This window comes from Anolis carolinensis, chromosome 2, assembly GCF_035594765.1.
Source record: "Anolis carolinensis isolate JA03-04 chromosome 2, rAnoCar3.1.pri, whole genome shotgun sequence".
Classification (NCBI taxonomy): domain Eukaryota; kingdom Metazoa; phylum Chordata; class Lepidosauria; order Squamata; family Dactyloidae; genus Anolis; species Anolis carolinensis.
The window spans coordinates 121869677-121890524 of NC_085842.1; the positions used below are offsets into that span (position 1 = coordinate 121869677).

At 39.4% G+C, this 20848-nt stretch overlaps 1 protein-coding gene across 17 annotated transcripts in view; it reads right to left on the bottom strand.

Moving 5' to 3' along the window:
- tenm2 (teneurin transmembrane protein 2) overlaps window positions 1-20848 on the bottom strand; it is a 1150537-nt gene that overhangs the window by 298727 nt on the left and 830962 nt on the right. For all 17 annotated transcript variants that reach the window (XM_062973910.1, XM_062973906.1, XM_062973905.1 and 14 more), the window contains one exon: window positions 14569-14803. In XM_062973910.1, coding sequence (XP_062829980.1) covers window positions 14569-14803 — 235 coding nt within the window. The remainder of the gene's footprint in view (window positions 1-14568; window positions 14804-20848) is intronic.

The window sequence follows — 20848 nt, forward strand, 5'->3', positions numbered from 1 at the left end:
GCTATTGTAATTCACACTACCCGGTGAATTACAATAGCCAGGAAAAAGACGAATAAAGCTTTCTAACCCCCCCGCACTTCATAAAATGTTAAAATCAAAAATCAAACAATGATGGTCTTTTGATGAAATTACTGTAGACAATATGTGGCTCAATATATATATAGCTCAAAAATAAGTGACAAATTTCACGCTCTGGAACATAGGAAATAAAAGATGCATATCGTGATAATGAGTAAAGACTGTACATGCTACTCAAGTCTACACTCTTGCCCTATTATGTACTGACAATTTTCATTCTCTTATGTACAGGTTAAAAATTATCATCATCCGTTACTATCTATTAGCCTCAACCTCTCCAGAAGTACTAGATTGTAAAACCCATCATTCTTGACCATGGTCTTACTGTCTGGGACCAATACGAAATGCAGTCCAAAACATGTGGAAAGCCCCAGGTTCAGGAAGGCTGACATATACACATGCATGCTTTTCCTATGGAGAAAATTGTCATATATGGAGCAGCTTGAATCCCATAAAGAGAGGACTAGAATGTCACTTCAAGTGCATCTCTCTAGATAGATGAACATATGCACAAATGTGCTGTTAAGTACGAACATATGGAATTGCCTGCCCTTTGCACATACAAGCATGTGTCCCAAGGACACAAATAAACAGCATTTCCTGTTCCAATGGTTTTGCCATTGGATATTATCAATATTCAAGTATCTGTTCATTGTTTAGTAGCCAAGGGTATGCCATTATGCAGGGGAATTGGACATTTAAGATCAACACACAGGCATATTCCTTTCATTTAGTAATTACTAAAGCATATTCTGGAGCTTGTCAGGATTAGCCAACTTTCTAGGAAAGCATTCTTCAAAATGCACTGTATCAGTCTTCTTGTAGTTTATTATTTCCTAAAGACTGGCTAAGGAGGCCCCAGAGGCAGAATTTTTAAAAAACAAAACCTACAAATGTTAAGACAAACTGTCATGTATGGTTTTTAAAATTCCAGGATAGCTTGTCAGTGCCATCTTGGATCTCTTAACACAGACGCAGTTGGACACCCAGAAGCGGTGTCAGAAAACTGCCTGACAGGAAAGTAGCATGTTGGACTAAAAGGCAGGTGCCAGCCTTTAGGCACCTTGTTCTGTCAAAACATTAAGCTGAACCTAAAGGGACATACACGTGCTGAGAATAGATCTTAAAACCACGTAGAGGAACAATACAGTTGTTGTTATAGTGTCATGCAGTTACATGAGTTGTAACATTTTTCATAGAACTGGTTCATGTTGTACAGAAATGTTTTATTTTTCTTGCATTGGGTGGAATGCAGACATCGGCATTCTCATGTAAGCTTCTTCTCTAGTTCTGTATGGGAATTGTCTTCAAAGATCAAAATGTTTGATTTTTTCCTCAAGGAAGACCCAGTACATTGTCACATAGCAAGGTCTGGAAAATCAGCAAAGACAGGCACTTGTTTTTCTAATTCATAGCTCAACACATTGTTCTATTGCTTTGGTTATGTAGACTCTAATATCCAACAAAGATGATGGATATCTCCTGACCTTTTATGAGCATGCTGCAATGTACATCAATCTGCCATTTACCTATACCTAGGTAATATGTATATTAAGGTTGTGTTAACCTTGCATCCAGAATTTGATAGAAAACACCTAGACATGATGTATGTTTAAGCAGACATGATGCTCCTGGGATGTGATGAATCAATATGAGGTGAAAGCAATTTCTGCCTGCAGCTTTGGACTACTGTCAGATACCATACACATGAATGAAAATCTATTTTTCTAAAAACTGCAATCAAAATTATTTTGGCATTGAATGCAGTGAGCCAGCGTGTACCTATCATGTATAAAAATGTTCTACTGTATGTTATAGGCACAAAGACCATTAAGTTTTAGACAATTATCACTTTATACTCAAGCTGAACTTCTACATCTGAAGAAGAAAGATTATTTTTAATGAGCTGTTAGATTTTTCCAGAATTTACAGTTCTGAGTGGTAACAGCTATATCATGCATTTGTTATTAACACTATCAATAATGCAAATAATATGTTGCCCTTGGTTTGTTTCTTTTGCCTTTGAAAGGGGAGAATATGAAAGCTTCTCATGTTAATCAATGAGTTGGGGCTCATAACCTCTCTTCTTCTGATACTTGTTTACATCTCTGGAAGGACATGTTTTTCTTGACTGTCAGAAATATACTCAATAAATAAGGCAAGCCTTTCCACCTTTAATACACTCTTTAACATGCAAACGCTTGTTGTCAAGTGCCTGGCACAGAAAAGCCAAGAGCAAGCCAGTCAATCCAGATACAGTATGTTCTCTGACATCACCATGTGCAAAGAAATAGATCTTATATTTTCATCCTGAATAAGATGATAAGAACTTTCTAACAAATTTTCAGTGGAAAACAATAACAGCAAATTTCAAATTGGTCAACTAGCCACCTTCACAGGAACATTGAGCTTTGAATAGGGATAGGGTTTCACTGGTATAGAGTAGTTTACAGTTTCGAATATCAGGCAATTTCACCACTGTTTGCACTACCAAACAATCTTATTGAAGTTGTCTTAAAAGCATTGATTTATTAAGAACAATTGCTTTATTAACATTCTTAGTCATCAATTTTTTAAAAAGTATTTTTAGAAACGGATTGTTAAACGTGTTAAGCAAAGTTTTACAGATGTAAAAAAAACCCTGAACCTCCTTGACTTGTATCCTGTTCACAAACATTTCATTTCATTTTTTTAAATTGAAACAGAGAAACACGGGGAACAGGAAAGAAAGGGTTTATAAATACACTTTTGCTAAATAAGCAATGATATATTCTCTGAGCACCATCAGCATAATGATATTTAATCTTGATCAAAAAATGGTGGATCAGTTGACTACTCTGCTGATACAACTTGACCTTTCAGTCAACCAGTTTCCCACACTTTATGAGAAAAGTGTTAAGAGTACCGGAAGAATGCATTCAATGAACAAAGATGCTGTATGCGAATCTGACAAGCAGAGCCGGCCCTAGGTATTTTTCAAGTGTAGGCGAAAAGAATTTTGCCCCCTCCCCCCCCAAAACCAATCACTGAAAAATAAAAGCGTTGGATAAGCGAAAATGTTGGATAATAAGGAAGGATTAAGAAAAAGCCTATTAAACATCAAATTACATTATGATTTTACAAATTAAGCACCAAAACATCATGTTTTACAGCAAATCAATAGAAAAAGCAGTTCAATACATGGTAATGTTATGTAGGAATTACTATATTTGCAAATTTAGCACTAAATATTGAACAGGGATATAGGGCAGTGTGGACTTAGATAACCCAGATAGCCCTCAGTATTAAAAAAAAAACCTCTAAAATCAGGACAATAAATAAGGAACAACACCCTGAAAACAGAAGAACTCCAGACAGTAAACAATCAGGGACAGCTAACACCTCCTAAAAAAAGATTCTCCCAGGCAAGAAGAAGCCAGGCCTTGAAGCCACAGGGCCATTAAATGCTAATCAAGGTGATTAATTACAACATTCACACTTGCTTCAAAGAAGAGTTCTTTCTCCCTCCCTAGACCTTCTACAGATATATAAACCCCACATACCTAGCTTCCAAGTTCCCACAGACCTCACAATCTCTGAAGGCCCCAAAGGTGGGCTCACGTGGTGCGAAGGTGGGCTCACGCCGGCTGGAAGGCCCAGCGTGGGCACCGGGAGGTCTGAAGGAGAAGGAGGCAGAGAGTGGCGCCCTCCTCCCAGGACGATGGCGCCCCCGGGGCGATGGCACCACAGGCGAGTGCCTAGTTCGCCTTATGGTTGGACCGCCTCTGCTGACAAGTAAGGTGTGTAGCAGAAGTCAGCGGGTCCTTCCCTGTTTGACTTGGAAACCATCAAGGATCAGTTCTGTCACCGTTGCTGTTCATACTATGCATGGACGCAATCACCAGACATACAGAAACCGCATCCTTGGACACTACTGTATACCAACGATGTTATATTACCTGCCAAGTCACTGTTAGAATTGCAGACTCAAGTGAAAGTGTGGAAAAATAATCTGCAATATTTTGGACAATGGCTCAACATCTCAAAAACTGAGTATATGGAATGTGGACCAACGGCAGAGGATGACTCCATCAATATCAATGGCACTGACCTCAACAAAGTGACTAGCTTTAAATACCTTGGCTCAAAGATCACCTCTGTCGGTGATGTGCTCTTGGGTGCTCACGGGTGTGTAAATGCCACATGGATGAAGTGGAGAGCAACTACAAGTGTAATGTGTGATAAGATTTTCGCCTAAAATTGAAAATCTACAGGATGGTAGTGAGGTTGTCTGTTCTATACACTACTGAGTGCTGGCTGACTACTAAGGCCATCGAGCAAATTCTTCACACTATGGAACTGCAGATGCTCAGGTGGTCAATGGGTGTTACCGTGAAGGATAGGATTCCAAACGATACAGTGCACTCCATCTTTGGAGTTGCTCCAATCATCGAGAAGATGGAAGAATCCCTTTTGAGATGGTTTGGACATGTGCAATGAAGTGACATGGGTTTTGTGGCTAAAATCACACTGAATACGGAAGTTGCAGGTGTCAGGCTACATGGTAGAACTAAAATGCACTGCCTCAACTGTTTGAAATACAACATGGCTGAAGCAAGACTCACATTGAGAGATGCGACCAATAGGAACAAGAAGCAAAGAAGCAGACCCTGTGAATAAATGAGACTAACACTAGGAAGAAGTTTGTAGGAAAGATTTGTACAGACCAGTCAAAAGGCTTAAATTTCTAATGGATGACTTGATACTTCGTTCTTAGTATTCTTAATCTACCTTTGAAATTCCCTATTTATGGTCTGTCTGGTTGATATAGCTACAGTCAAATATCAGTTATCAAATATCAGTTCCATGTCAGTATGACAAAAATTGGCTCAGGGTTTTAGTTTGGATTTTAAAAAACCTACCCATAACATTGATATCTATCCCCAAAATAGGTTCAGCTGTGGCGCAGGCTGGAGAGCAAGCCAGCTGTAACCAGCTGCAATGAATCACTCTGACCAGGAGGTCATGAGTTCGAGGCCCGCTCGGAGCCTATGTTTGCCTTGTCTTTGTTCTATGTTAAAAGGCATTGATTGTTTGCCTATATGTGTAATGTGATCCACCCTGAGTCCCCTTCGGGGTGAGAAGGGCGGAATATAAATGCTGTAAATAAATAAATAAATAAATACCTCTTTTAAAGTTCAGATGGAAACAAAAGCCAGATTCCGTGTGCTCTGGGCCCCTCATGGGATCCTCCAGAGTGTATTGGAGAATCCAGTTGGCATACACAGTGATAGAGATACTGCTGGACACCTTTCTGTTGCTCCCCCACTCTCCACTGGCTACTGGTGCTTCTGGAAATCAGGCAGAATCAAAAGCTGAGATGGGAAGGGAGATTGTTGTGTGAGGTCAGGAGAAAATCCCAACCTCTGCAACAAAACCATACATTAGTCTAATATCTGAGCAAAATCAGTAACAGAATACCAGGTACAGATTTGAAAGGGTATCATCAAACTGATTGGCTTAAGGGATTATCTATAAATTGGCAGGATTTCCTCTGTTTTTCCATAAGGAATTCCCTATAATTTAACTCTTTTTTTTTAGTATACCATGTTAACTCTTAAAAAAACTTTTCCTAAAGTAGTTGTCCTATGCCGTATTATTCAATAATCGACACCACATACTCATGAATTAGATGTAGATCAAAGGGGGGGACTGCTACAGCTTTCCAGATATTGTACAACAGCAACTACGAGCATTCTTCACCACTGCTGATTAGAGCTGTTGGGAGTTGTAGGCCAACATCTGAAGGGGCACAAAATTCCCTTCCCCTGATTAGATAGAGCATAGTCCATTCTGCAATTATGAGAAATGGTTGAGTTTAGCCATCACGCTTATTTTATCTTCATTACAATCCCATAAGGTAGTCATGTTAAGAAATTGTGACTGGCCTTAAAGCCGTTTCTGGTTCATAGCTAAATGAGAATCTATGGCTGGTACCTTCCTTGCGGACCGAAAGGTCCCAGGTTCAAATCCCGGGGGTGGAATGAGCGCCCACTGTTAGCCCCAGCTCCTGCCAACCTAGCAGTTCGAAAACATGCAAATGTGAGTAGATCAATAGGTACCGCTCCAGCGGGAAAGTAATGGCACTCCATGCAGTCATGCTGGCCACATGACCTGGAGATATCTATGGACAACGCTGGCTCTTCAGCTTAGAAATGGAGATGAGCACCAACCCCCAGAGTCGGTCACAACTGGACTTAACGTCAGGGGAAACCTTTACTTTTTAAAAAGCCGTTTCTGGTTCATAGCTAAATGAGAATCTATGGCTGGTACCTTCTTAAAAGGTGTAGGTGTTATTCAGTTTCACATTGAAAATTTATGCCTCTGGAAGCTTAGGTATGAATATCTGCCAAGTACCTGAATTTACTGAAGAAACAAATATTTCAAAATATGCAAACCATTACCCACTAGCAAATGGGGAAAAATCTTGCAGTGCTCAAGAATAGCTCTAATTTCTTTTTGCTATTTAAACTTTTTTCTTTCTCTTCAGACTAAAGCATTGCTAATTACAGCAATGGAGACTTAATTCATAACAATATAAATAATACCAGACAGGCCCCAGAATTGGCATCAGGACACACTGCAATCTTTGACAAATAACCTTTCAAAGAAAATCCATAATAGCTTTTGGGTTACCCTAATTTATGAGCCATTATGCCTTTGATTGGCATCTGCAAAAGGCCCCATGTGTAGTTTCCATAACAAAGAAGCTTAATACACTGAAGGCAATGATGTAAACTTTCATTGTAAGGAATACTGCCATCACTATAGCACTCATGAAGAATCTCTCAAAAGTACTGAAGCCTTTAAATGGAAAAACTCTTTGTATACTTTGTGTGTGATTATGCTGTCTGAATATTAGGTATCAGGCTGCTCAGTATTCACTTCAGTAACAATAGTTGTTTGGCCTGCAATAAACTGGAAATATTTCATCATTTTAAAAAAGGAAATCAGTTTCAAACAAATCATAAGAAAATTGAAAAAAACAAACAAAAACGTTTATAACTTTAAGTAAAACAGCAAAGTTCCAAAAGAGCATATTGGTTGTTCAGATGCAAAACTTTACATAAGATACACTCTATAAACTTTTAATGTCACAATTGCCAAGAGCTAGCAAAATCAAAACCAAATGTTAGATGGCTGGAGGACAATCAATCCTATTTCCTTGTTTACTATTTTGTGATAGCTTTTACATTATATTTCCTTGCTGATATAATTTGCAAGATCTAACTGCAGTGGTTTCACAACTTTTGAGATGATAGCAAGCACGTTATCGTGGTTTGATATTGACCAAAGAGACAACGCTTCAAATCCCACCATGGATTATGTTTGTTAAGGCACACTCTCTGAACCTTAGTAGGAGATAATGAATAAATAATTTCAGAGAAAACTTCATGATAGGGTCTGCTTGAGTTGGAGTTGAAGTCAACTTATGAAATCAAATAGTAGTACAACTGTAGTTGCCCAGCAAGTCAGGGATGGGACTTGGGGGAACTGCATTGCTGTGGCTCCACTCATTCCTGGAGGACCAAACCTAGTTGGTGGTGCTGGGAGGACACTTGTATGGACCCCTGGCCATTGGCTTGTGGAATCCTGCTAAGATTCTATTCTTTCCCCCATGCTTTTAAACATTTATATGAAACCACTGGGTGAGGTCAGTGCTTTGGAGTTCAGTGTCATCTGTACAGAGATGACACACAACTCTATTTCTTCCTAAATCCAAGGAATCTCCCTGAGTCCTGGACCAGTGCCTGGCAGCCATGATGAGCTGGTTGAGGGCTAACAAACTGAAATTTAATCCACACAAGACAGAGGTCTTCCTGGTTAGTCATGAGGCTGATCGGGATATAGGGTGGTAACCTGTGTTTGAAGGGGTAATACTCCCTCTGGGCAGTTCCCCTCTGTGCCAATGCTATAGTCCCTGCAATCAATGCAGCCGCAGCAAGCCCAAGCTCTGATGCTGCTTCAGGTGCCCTCCACTCCCATGAGTATGTGGGAACGTTTCCGCAGTTTGGGGGTCCTCCTGGACTCAGTGCTGACCCTGGAAACTCAGGTGTTGGTGGTGGCTGGGAGGGCTTTTGCACAATTAAATCATGTGTGCCAACTGCGCCCATACCTCAAAAAGCCAGATCTGGCCACAGTGGTCCATGCTTTAGTCATATCTTGTATGGATTACTACAATGCACTCTACGTGGGGCTGCCTCTGAAAAAAGCTCAGAAGCTTCAATTAGTACAAAGATCTGCAGCCAGGCTGCTGACAGGAGCAAGCTACAAGGAATGTACCACCCCCTATTAAAGCAGCTTCCCTGGCTGCCTATATGCTTCCGGGCACAATTCAAAGTGCAGGTTATTACCTACAAAGTCCTACATGGTTCGGGTCCAGCCTATTCACGTGTTTAGGAAACAAAATATGGATTAATTTTGTAAATAAAATAAATATTATGACCACTAACATAATTTTAGTGAAATTCACTAAAGACCACTTGAAGTTTTGAAAAAAAAATAGCTCTTACTAAACATTAGTTGGATTTTTTTCATTTTGAAAAATGTGTCAAACAAGATGTTAACCATCTTAAAAAACTAGATACAGTAGAGTCTCACTTATCCAAGTCTCGCTTATCCAAGTTTCTGGATTATCCAAGCCATTTTGTAGTCAATGTTTTCAATATATCGTGATATTTTGGCGCTAAATTCGTAAATACAGTAATTACAACATAACATTACTGTGTATTGAACTGCTTTTTCTGTCAAATTTGTTGTAAAACATGATGTTTTGGTGCTTAATTTGTAAAATCATAACCTAATTTGATGTTTAATAGGCTTTTCCTTAATCCCTCCTTATTATCCAAGATATTCGCTCATCCAAGCTTCTGCCGGCCCATTTACGTTGGATAAGTGAGACTCTACTGTAACATGATTTTAAAAGTTTTTTTGGTAAGAAGTTTTTTGATGAGAAAGTTATCTTCTTCCTTCAAATGGAGTCAGAAAATGTCACCTGTTCCTGTCTACCAGTTATTCCATTTCTTTTAAACATAGTACCACTTGAGAAAAGAAAATGGTTAAGAGAGCTTTCATAAAAAATAGTAAAATGGTCACTATTTCAATGGTCACTCATTGAAAGGTAATATTTTTCATTGGGAAGGAAAGAATGCTTGAAAATATTCAAAAATAGCTGAAAAACAGAATCATAGAGTTGGAAGAGACCTCGTGGGGCATCCAATCCAACCCCTTGCTAAGAAGCAGGAAAATCGCATTCAAAGCACCCCTGACATGTTATCTGAGTAGTGATAAATTTTGATGAACAGAATTCTGGATTGTATTTAAAAGGAAATTTTATTTTGAGTGACATGAAGTTATATCCTACAGCATTTACATCTGTAAAAATATGCAAGGGTTCAAGTACCATGAACAAGAAGAATTTGACAAATGCCTTAAGAAAAGAGTATCCTACACTATAGGAGAATGAATCTTAAACTCAGTTCACAGGAACTCTTTTTGACAGTTATGCCGTATTCACAGAAAGTAGGCTAAAAGTCATCACTATTCTGAAATAGTTGGATGCTTTATAAGGCTTCAAAATCTAATTTTAGAAAATGGTAACACAGAGAAACCTGAAAGATTCACTGTGTCCAAATAGGATAAGAAATTTCATATGTGCTGTTCTCAACAATAACTGCCAGATTCACTATACTATCCAAGTACAAGCCACAAATTGTAGCTGACTTATGCTCAAACATTTTGTCAGCAAACAACAAGGCATGGATTGCTAGCCCTGCCACCTTCTTTTGGATCTTTAGCATTCGGTATCTGAGATTACATTCAGTTACTAGCTACCTTCTCAGTAGTTATTTTATTATATCCTTAATTTCATCCCATATGGGACTAAAGGAAATTTCATGTCTGAGTAGAGGATCATTCTATGATCAGGAGACCAGGTGCCACCTCCATTTTCTTGTCCAGGCTTTCAAAAAGGCCAGAAGCGGCACCACGGCAGAGATAATGGAGGGAATCGATGCTTCTTTTACATTTTCCTGGGTGCCGTTTTCCATTCTACTCAGAAAAAATAATTGGTTTTAAAAAAAGAAGAAGAAAGAATTAAGGTACATTATTCAGAGCAGGAGGAGGCCCTGCTCTCAGTACCACCCCCACCCCAATCACGGCTGATGTGAATGAGAGACAGGGCCTTCTCCGTGATTGTCCCCACCTTTGGAACTCACTTCCTAAAGAAATAAAAACAGCCTTCTCTCTTGTTCAAAAAACAACTGCAAACTTAATTTTGCTCATCAGCATATGGAGAGGAAGAGGATTACATGAGGATATGCAGCCACCATACCTCTGATTATTGTACTTGGGTGCTATAAACCCTGTCAGCCCAGTTAACATCACTGACTACATAACCAACTATGTAATACATTTTAGTGAACCTTCGTTTGCTTTTGTGAATTGATATGGATGTTCAATTTTTTTAAATTTAGGTTAGATATAATTTAGGAGCCCCCAGTGGTGCAGCAGATTAAACCGCTGAGCTGCTTAACCTTCTGACCAAAAGGTTGGCAGTTCAAATCTGGAGAGCGAGTTGAGCTCCCGCTGTCAGCCCCAGCTTCTGCCAACCTAGCAGTTTGAAAACATTCAAATGTGAGTAGATCAATAGGTACCACTCCAGCAGGAAGGTAATGGCGCTCCATGCAGTCATGCTGGCCACATGACCTTAGAGGTGTCTATAGACAATGCCAGCTCTTCAGTTTAGAAATGAGCACCAACCCCCAGAGTAGCACTTAATGTCAGAGGGAAACTTTTGCCTAGATATAATTTCACTTTAGGTGCCATGCTATAAGGTGTTTTTATATGTTGGGTTATTGTCAGGACCCAGGCTGCAGAACACCAATAACCATGCGCAGAGGCCAGACACTATCTAATATCTTTATTAATGAAATATATAAAAACAATAAAAATAAGTGTAGAATATAGTTCAGAAGCAGACCTTTCAGATAAGGCCAAATATAGTCCAGAAAAGTATTGTCCAATATAAGATATTAGAGTTCAAAGTTATAATCCACTTGACCAAAACACACACTTTGCCAAGCAATAGTGTGGGGAAATAACAAGGTCTTTATAGTCCATTGAAGCTTGACAACCAGGCTGGAAATAAACTTGATACTTGACTTGACCCAAGACTTAAACGAGGCAAACTTGAAGCATGAACGAAGTCCGTGGTAAAACGTGAGACAAGACAAGACTTGAAACTTGATCCGGGAAGCAGGGAACAGGGATTACGAAGTCCACACACGATCTCTCTCCTCAAGCTGATCAATTGACTCCGCAAAGTTTCCCTTGCGACAAACACCTATATTGGGTCTCGTTTTCCCGCCAACAGAACTCTTTCCCTAGAGAACGAGAAGCGAAACCCAACTCTGTCCAGATGCATGACTCCTTAGAATTTCCCAAGGGAAGCAGACCTAATCAGTCAGTTGTTTGGCAGCGATTCTCAGACTCCGGCGATTAGCCTCTCGGACTCCCCTTTCCTTAGTATAATTGTCCCTCCGGGAAAACGGGGGGGGGGAGTTCTGCCCAAGGCCTGTTTGGCTGAATTCTTGAGGGCAAACATCCTCCAGGTGGAGAGGCTCCGGCTCTGACTGAACCGGCAAAAATCCCATGTTTTCCTCTTCGTCTGTCACAATAGTACTAGGAACAGGACTACAAGGCCCATGAGTCATCACAGTTATTTTGCATTATTATTTGTACTTGTATTTGAGGCATTGAATGTTTGTCTTTTTGTTTGCTGGAATCCGCCCTGAGTCAAATTGAGGAGATAAGGTGGAATATAGTTATTATTATTATTATTATTATTATTATTATTATTATTATTATTATCTGGGTTGATGTTATGATGAAAATTTCTAGACTAATATATAAATATATAGGGCAAAACAAATAAATGATTATGTTAAAAACACCACTGAATTAGAAAAAGGTTTTAAAGCATTTCAAACATAAGAACTGAGATAAAAGTGTCATATCTTTTATTAATAAACCTTTCTGAATTAACTAGACCCAAAATAAGAGCTGGTACTGAGCAGAAGCGTATCTGTCTTACCTGGATTAAATTTAAATTTGTTCACTCTCATCCTGTCCATAACTGACAAATGTTTAGTGATAAATGGCTTTCTTGAAATTAGATCAATATGAGAGACAGAGTTGGTTGTCTTTAGCATATTGATGGCCTCAAACTCTGAAACTTCCCCCAGAGATGTGTATGTTTGTATGCGTGTATGTGTCTCTATATAGGCATGGTGGGCAAAACAGCACCTTGGGGGATCTTGCAAGCCAATGGCCAGGATACTGAAAGGAATAACCAGAATCTCCTTCTGAGCTTACCATTTCAAGAAGGACTAAACCCACCATAAAGCAGTACCTCCAAGTCCCATCTGAGAAAAAAAAGATCTGAAGGACACTATGGTTGATGTATCAAAACTGCTGAGGTCCAGGAGAACAGCTTTCTATCCAGCATCTACCAAAGGGATCAAAGTTTTCTGTGTCACATAACACGTATTGAAGTCAGATTCAAATGGACCTAGATAATCCATCTCATGCAGGTAATTAACATTGGCTGACAATTATCATGAGGATCAGGAAACAGAAGGTTTTTGCTTTGTTTGGGTTTTTGTTCGTTGGTTTTGGTTAAAGATTTACCACTACCTGTTTTAGGCAGCCTGCCAGACATTCACCACAGCTCATTTGGTATTATCCTTCCCCAATGCTTTCATGAATTAAAAGAGGTACAGAAACAGCATATATCTATTACCTTTCCAAGGATGTTTGCTATACCTTCAGGTTGCACAAACTGGAATGCATCCATTAACACAGGACAAGCAATGCCCAAAATTATGCCCTTAGGACCTATTTCAACTACATACTTCAAATCAGAAAAGATATGAAATATTTGTTCTGATGAGTGTTATGCATATTATTCATAATGGCTGTCAATTAGTTTGCATTGTCCTCTTGTACTGTAAGTATATTGCTGTGAGAACTTAGCAAGATAGGATATATGGAGCTAGATAGAGAATGAAAAATATTGGCTTACAGAGAGAAAAAATCTAAAACTTAAAACTACAATAGTATTACTAAATGATCTTTGATTATCATTTGATTGCATAAACTTAGGTTGAGTTTATAATACAATAATAAACTTAGAAAATACAGCAATATAGAGAATATTTAGAAATAGTACACCTTGGAAAGTTTCTTTTCCTTTTTTTCTGTCACCAGTTAACAAACACAACACCTTTTAAAACATTACGGTTTGCCTTACAGGCATCAAACTGACAGTATGTACAAGAGGGATTTAAGTAAGCCTGCACGTTGGATGAAATGTAAATTGAGTCAGGGATTGTTTCTTCAGGTCTCCCAAAACGCTTAGTTTCAAATTAGTCCTGTTTATTGCTTCAGGGTGGGCCAAATGCATAATTTATCAGTCATGGTTAGTCAATATGCTCTTATAACACTTAAACATGTTTTATAGTGAAATATGTCACATAAATTCTATTTGTTGGGTGGACCTATCTGATAAGTATTCAAAGAAAGCAAATGTTAAACTGAACTGGCCAACTTTCAGTAACTAAATGAGCAGCACAGAAAGAAAACACCTGTGCATAATAGCTTCATTGACAGCACGCAATGTGCACAAAAATAATGCTTTTTCATCTCCAAACCTTATTTTATTCTTGCTGAACATTTTATTTACTAGCATTTGCTTTCCTCTGATACGACACAGTCAAAGTGAAATACTATGAATACCACTGATGATGCTGGAAAATAAATCAGTGGATCATAGCATATGTTATATATGATTTAGGATAGATCTACACAGACATATAAACCAGAGCCAATCGGGTGTGTTAGATGCCGGATCAGCCCTGGATATGGTCCTTACAGGATTCCCTAGTATCTGAGGTGGGAGGGAGTCCCTACCAAATAGGAGCACCACTGGGCAGCCCTCCATGTCACAGTGTTCTTTGATACAACACGGGTCCTACCTGTTCCTTGTCCTGCATTATCTTGGATCAGCCCTGTGCACATTTGGTTGTTGAAAGGCTGAGCAACATCTACACCAGTGGTTCTCAACCTGTGGGTCCCCATTGCTTTGGCTTACAATTTCCAGAAATCCCAACCAGTTTACAAGCTGTTAGGATTTGTGGGAGTTGAACGTCAAAACCCACAGGCTGAGAACCACTGATCTACACCAACCTAAGCAGTCAGTGATATCTAGTCATTAATACTATATTAAAATACATACAAATCCCTCATTATTTTATAGAGAGTTCTAAAATGTTAGTTAACTATCTTAGAAGTCCTGTCAGATCACAATATTTAAGCATTGTCTCAATGACATTCACAAATATAATGTCTTCAAGAACATCTCACCAAAGTGAACCTTTTTTGATAGCCTACCTGGTTTCAAGGGGCACATTGCTATTGAGCACCCAGCTGTCTTGTAACTGAACAGATTCAGGAGTGGTTGCCAGATCATTTGGTGCAGGAGCTGGTGCATGAATCTGATTCCGCCGATTCGTTAAAGAATTCCTGTTGAGGGAATTGGCAGAGGAGTGATGATGGGACAGAGTGTGGTTGTGTGGTGGTGGAAGAGGTGGTCTCAGAGTTGACTGGCTATGATGATTTGAAGGGCCTAAACAGAAAAAGAGAAAAAATAATGAATTCTTCAATATTTGGGGAACAATCAAACCTAAAAGCTTCAATTTACAACGATGTTCAAAGAAATTTAACACTTTTAAAAAATACAGTATATAGCCTCAAAACAAAAGGAATTCCCTATGTGTGTTGTTTTATGTAGTTGTTTCCGTACCACATCAGCATCCAATTTTTTGCCCTAATGTGTACATATTTTACCAAAGCGATGTATCCTTTATATGTAACCTGATGCTACTCTTCCAATACCTAAAACAGTGTTTCATATGTATTGGATAAATTATGCAGTCAACTCCATATCTAGAAGGCCAGAAATTATGGTATCATAAATAATGAACTTATTGGAAGATCCATTTGGTTAAGGAAGCCTATATATACAACATTAAAAAACCCAGGACTTGATCAGTTCACAAAACATTTTTGGCAGTGCATGAATGAGATTGGACAAGATATGTTGAAACCATATTAGTCCAAGAGCATAACCCAAAGATACATGATAATGTGATCTGTTCATTGCCTGCAAAAAAAAAAAAAAAAAAAAAAAAGCCTGCCTGGGAATTCAATCTATAATTCCTTGAACTCAGTGACAGAGGAATGGAAAACATGCATGTATTAAATGAAGCAACATCAGTGTGAGTATCAGCAGCAATTCCAAAGAGTATATAGCTATTCCCACCAAACAATTAGCAACCTTTATATGCACATGGTCATCAGAACAAGAATGTGTTAGTTTGCAATAATATCTCTTTCAATAATAAAGAAAGATTATATCATTTGTTATATGATAATATATTCCTGTTATTTAAGTCTTAACAATGACTGCAAGACAATACGGGAAAACAAACACAGCAGCAAAGTGAAATATTAATTGCCTGTTTAATCATTACACTAATTTGAAATTTCTAAAGAACAATAATTAGAAAAAATAACATTAGCAATATTGTAATTATACTGATGCATGTTTGTTTTGAAAATCTTGAAAATACATTTTGCATTTAATGAATCACATAATGAAACAACCAAAAAAAATCAACGGTGAAAGTGTATACAGTTAAATTGATCTATACTCTCATGGAACAATTTTGTATGGCAATATGCATTCCAATTAATAGAAAGTTAATTTAAGATGTTTTAAAATGTGTATTTATAATCAAAGATTTTTCTTTGGTCACTTTCAAAATGTTGAATAGAGGTAGTACAAAAAATAAATAGGTAAAATTTGGTATAGACAGCTGATTGAAGCCAAATAAATGTTCACATAAGGAGGTTAAGGAAATTGAATTTCACTGCTCAATCCTCCATCTATCACTCACAGGCCCTAAATCTCCAGTTCAATGGTCAGAAAAGCCTCACTGAATGATTTGTTCTTTAGGTAAATAATACATTTCTGGCAAAATGGGTAAAGGTATCAGGGCAGGTATTATGGCGGGGGATGAGGAAGTATGCAACAACTTTTTGCCCACCTATGTGTTAAGTAAGTTAAGTAGAAAAAGAAGAAATTATCAACTTTTCCCTGTACATTTAAATGGTCAAAAAGATTTCAAACAAAACAAGAGATTTCAAACAGCCAGTCTTTTTCTGTATTCCCATCAACCATGCCTATGAAAACGGTGAGATAGAGAGAAGTACCTCCTAGAATCATAAAATAGTAGAGTTGGAAGGGACCTCATGGGCCATCCAGTCCAACCCCCTGCCAAGAAGCAGGAAATCGCATTCAAAGCACCCCCAACAGATGGCCATCCAGCCTCTGCTTAAAAGCCTCCAAAGAAGGAGCCTCCATCACACTCCGGGGGAGAGAGTTCCACTGCCGAACAGCCCTCACAGTGAGGAAGTTCTTCCTGATGTTCAGGTGGAATCTCCTTTCCTGTAGTTTAAAGCCATTGTTCCGCATCCTAGTCTGCAGGGCAGCAGAAAACAAGCTTGCTCCCTCCTCCCTATGACTTCCCCTCACATATTTATACATTGCCCTCATCATGTCTCCTCTCAGCCTTCTCTTCTGCAGGCTAAACATGCCCAGCTCTTTAAGTCACTCTTCATAGGGCTTGTTCTCCAGACCCTTGATCATTTTAGTTGCCTTCCTCTGGACGCTTAGATCATTTTAGTTGCCTTCCTGTGGCCTGACCAAGGCAGAATAGAGGGGGAGCATGACTTCCCTGGATCTAGACACTATTGATGCATGCCAAAATCTCATTGGCTTTTTTAGCAGCCGCATCACATTGTTGACTCATGTTTAACTTGTTGTCCACAAGGACTCCAAGATCTTTTTCACACGTACTGGTGTCAAGCCAGGCATCCCCCATTCTGTATCTTTGAATTCCATTTTTTCTGCCGAAGTGAAGTATCTTGCATTTGTCCCTGTTGAACTTCATTTTGTTAGTTTCGGCCTATCTCTCTAATATGTTAAGATTGTTTTGAATTCTGCTCTTGTCATCTGGAGTGTTAGCTATCCCTCCCAGTTTGGTGTCATCTGCAAACTTGATAATTGTGCCTTCTAACCCTTTGTCTAAGTCATTAATAAAGATGTTGAACAGAACCGGGCCCAGGACGGAGCCTTGCGGCACTCCACTTGTGACTTCTTTCCAAGATGAAGAAGTCGCATTGGTGAGCACCCTTTGGGTTCGTTCGCTTAGCCAATTACAGATTAGCTAGACAAAACTGTAGTTTTGTCTAGCCCACATTTTATTAGTTTGTTTGCCAGAAGGTCGTGGGGGACTTTGTTGAAGGCCTTACTGAAATCCAGGTAGGCTACATCCACTGCGTTCCCTGTATCGACCCAACTCGTAACTCTATCAAAAAAGAGATCAGATTAGTCTGGCATGACTTGTTTTTGGTAAATCCGTGTTGACTATTAGCAATGACTGCATTTATTTCTAAGTGCTCACAGACCACTTCCTTAATGATCTTTTCCAGAATCTTGCCTTGTATTAACGTGAGGCTGACCAGACGGTAATTGTTTGGTTCGTTCTTTTTTCCCTTCTTGAAGATAGGGACCACATTCGCCCTCATCCAATCTGCTGGGACTTCTCCCGTTCTCCAAGAACTCTCAAAGATGATTGCCAGTGGTTTTGAAATAACCTCAGCTAGTTCCTTCAATACTCTTGGATGTAGTTGATCTGGCTCTGGGGACTTGAATTTGTTTAGAATGGCCAGGTGCTCCTGGACAACTTGTTTCCCTATTTTGGGTTGGATTTCCCCTAATCCTTCGTCTATTCCATGTTGCTGAGGTTGAAGACGGCTTTCTTTTTGTGAGAAGACCGAGGCAAAGAAGGCATTAAGTAGTTCTGCCTTTTCCCTGTCCCTTGTCACCATCACCATATCTCTTTTGAGTCTTAGCCCAGTTAGAAGTTCTTTGGACACCCATTCTGGCTTCTTCACACTTGTCTCATTTTTCTTCTTTGTTCGCACTGTTTGCATTTGCGCAAAAAGATGTTTTCCTACTTGTGTGAGATGCACCCCCATCACTTGCCAGTAGGCCATCCCCCTGGAAGAGTATGCCATGGTCGAGGAAGCCAAAACGCTCCTCCTGACACCATTTTCTGAGCCAGTTATTGACCTGTACTATTTTTCTGGCCCTTGTAGAGCTGTGTCCTACAACGGGGAAGAGGGATGAAAAGATCACATGTACATTACACAGTTTTAGCTCTGTTCCGAGAGCTCGAAAATCGTTTGTGATATTTTAGAAAGTATGCCTAGCAGTATCATTGCTTCCTACATGAATCAATATGAGGGGGGGGGGGAGAGTGATGGGCCTTTAGGAGCCTGGTGAGCCTCTGAGTGATATGGTGTATTTTTGCCGCTGGGAAGCAGCATATTTCTCAAGCCATCCCATCCGATCTGTAAATGATGGCTTCTGTTCCTCTAAGGAGGGAGTCACCTACTACCAAGATGTGTTTCCTTTGAGGATTGACAGGGTCCCTTTTGTGCGAGACAGTGTGAAGGTCCCCTGAAGAGTGTTCCTGTTGAAGTGAATCGTGTAGGTGTAAAATGTTGTCCTCCTCTTCGACATCCGCAGTGTGTTCATCAATGACAATCCATTGAGATGCGTCCAAGAGCCCATCACTCTCCCATGGGTGTTCCTGTTGCACCTGGTCTACGATTGGGGATGGAGCATCTGCATGATTGTGTAAGTGTGAATGTAGTGATGCATCGTCCCTGTCAGGGCTATCCGCCATGCATTGATCAAGGGTGGCCCACTGAGTGGTATCTAAGTAACTGTGTTCCTCCAGAAGATGTGTTTCCTAATCAGATATTAGTGGTGTAAGAATTTGTAATCTGTTGTGTAAGTCAAACTGAGCAGAAGTATTCTGCGGAGGCTGCCTGATCCTGTGTCTCTTTCTACGGATGACCTCCTTCCAAGCCTGAGGGTTGTCCACATTTAAATAGATCTCCCCATAAAGTTTCTCATCATGCTGTTGGTGTGATGCGGGTTGTGTATCTAGAACAGCATGTTGTGTGCAGTGTCCAAGAAGAGCTCGAGTTCCTGAATGTCCTTAATATCTTAATACGGTCCTTGAGTTGTTGAATCCTCTGCTCCATCAGAGTCATCTGTTTACATTTGGAGCAGATGTAGCTGACTAGTTTTTGTGTGAAAAAGCAGAACATGCCTCAGCTGGTGCATGTGATGGGAAGGTTTTGCTTTTGTTGCCTCTCTTGGTGAGTGAGGTTGCCTAGCGGGATCTGTATAGCAGACTGCCAAAAACCACCTCTTTGTGTATTTGTTTATGTTATTTTGTTTTCTGTATGAACTGTAAAGGAAATCTTCTGCAAATCATAAAACTTAGGCAGGCTCATATGGGAAGATGCAATCCTTCAAACAACCTAGGTCTTCACATTAAAAATGTGTTGGGTTTTGTACTTAATTTATAAGCACCATCATTTGTACAATGAATTTCTTACAACTGAATTACAACAGACCCACACTTTCCAACATCACATTGTGACTTCTTGATGACAAAACAGATGACAGAGACAAAGATGAAGAGAATCAGACAAATTGGCCCTTATAGTAGCCCTAATCACATACGGGATGCATGAAGTTCTCTTTGGGACTGTCATGCTTCTAAAAAACACTATTGTACCATGTGGGTTTTGAAACATGTTTTCACTACTAGGCTACTCAGAATAACCCATCCAGATGAATGGAAAATAAAAATAAAGATAAAATAAAAATAAAGATAAAAATAAAAACCTTTCGGAAAAATCTATTATTTAAAAATAGTTTTACGACCTCATCAGACAAGGTGAATTTAGTGGCCCAGGACACTTTTACCCCGTCTAATGGACGGTGCCCCACGCTGGAAATCATACGACGTTGTGTGACTTCCAGCTGGGATGAAAGAGTCGCTGGATGCTTTCCCAACACAGGAAGCATCTCATGTTCAGCTATCTCTAATGGAGCCAGTATGGGGCCTTGCTGGGAGGGCAACACTTTTCCCATTTGATGGGGAAAGTATTGCCAAGAAGGAGCAGTGAACAGGGGAACAGATTTGCCCCACTGCTCTTCTCTTTTCTCCTGGATGCCAAGTGAAGCAGGATGCTTCACCCGGCCTTTATTATGAGGTCTTTAAACATGGGCTGTGGTATCACATACAGTAACCTGTGCTTTGTCTTTTCTTAATCTGGTTTTTTTAAATGTAAATTCTGAAGCAGGAAGAGTGAGAGGATCAGCCAAAATTTTTTATTCCCCTTCAGTCCAGAATCATTTCAAGCAGAACATCATTTAGATGATGTTGTAAGAAATCTTGATTCAACCCAGAATAATTAGAACTTATTCAGCTTTTCCCTTTACAAATTGACATTTGTGATTTGCTTCACTTGAATACTTCAAAATAACTGTATTGTTTGCATTGAAATGCCATGATGCCGCTTAATGTTAATGTAATAAAAGGCATCTTTTGAGATTGCAAGCAATGAGCATATAAAATGCAAGTAAAATTCACACTGATAGCTATGGTAAGAAGCTCATTTAGAAGAGAAAAACACCAGGTATATTACAAAGGAAGAATGGATTCATCATCCTCTAATT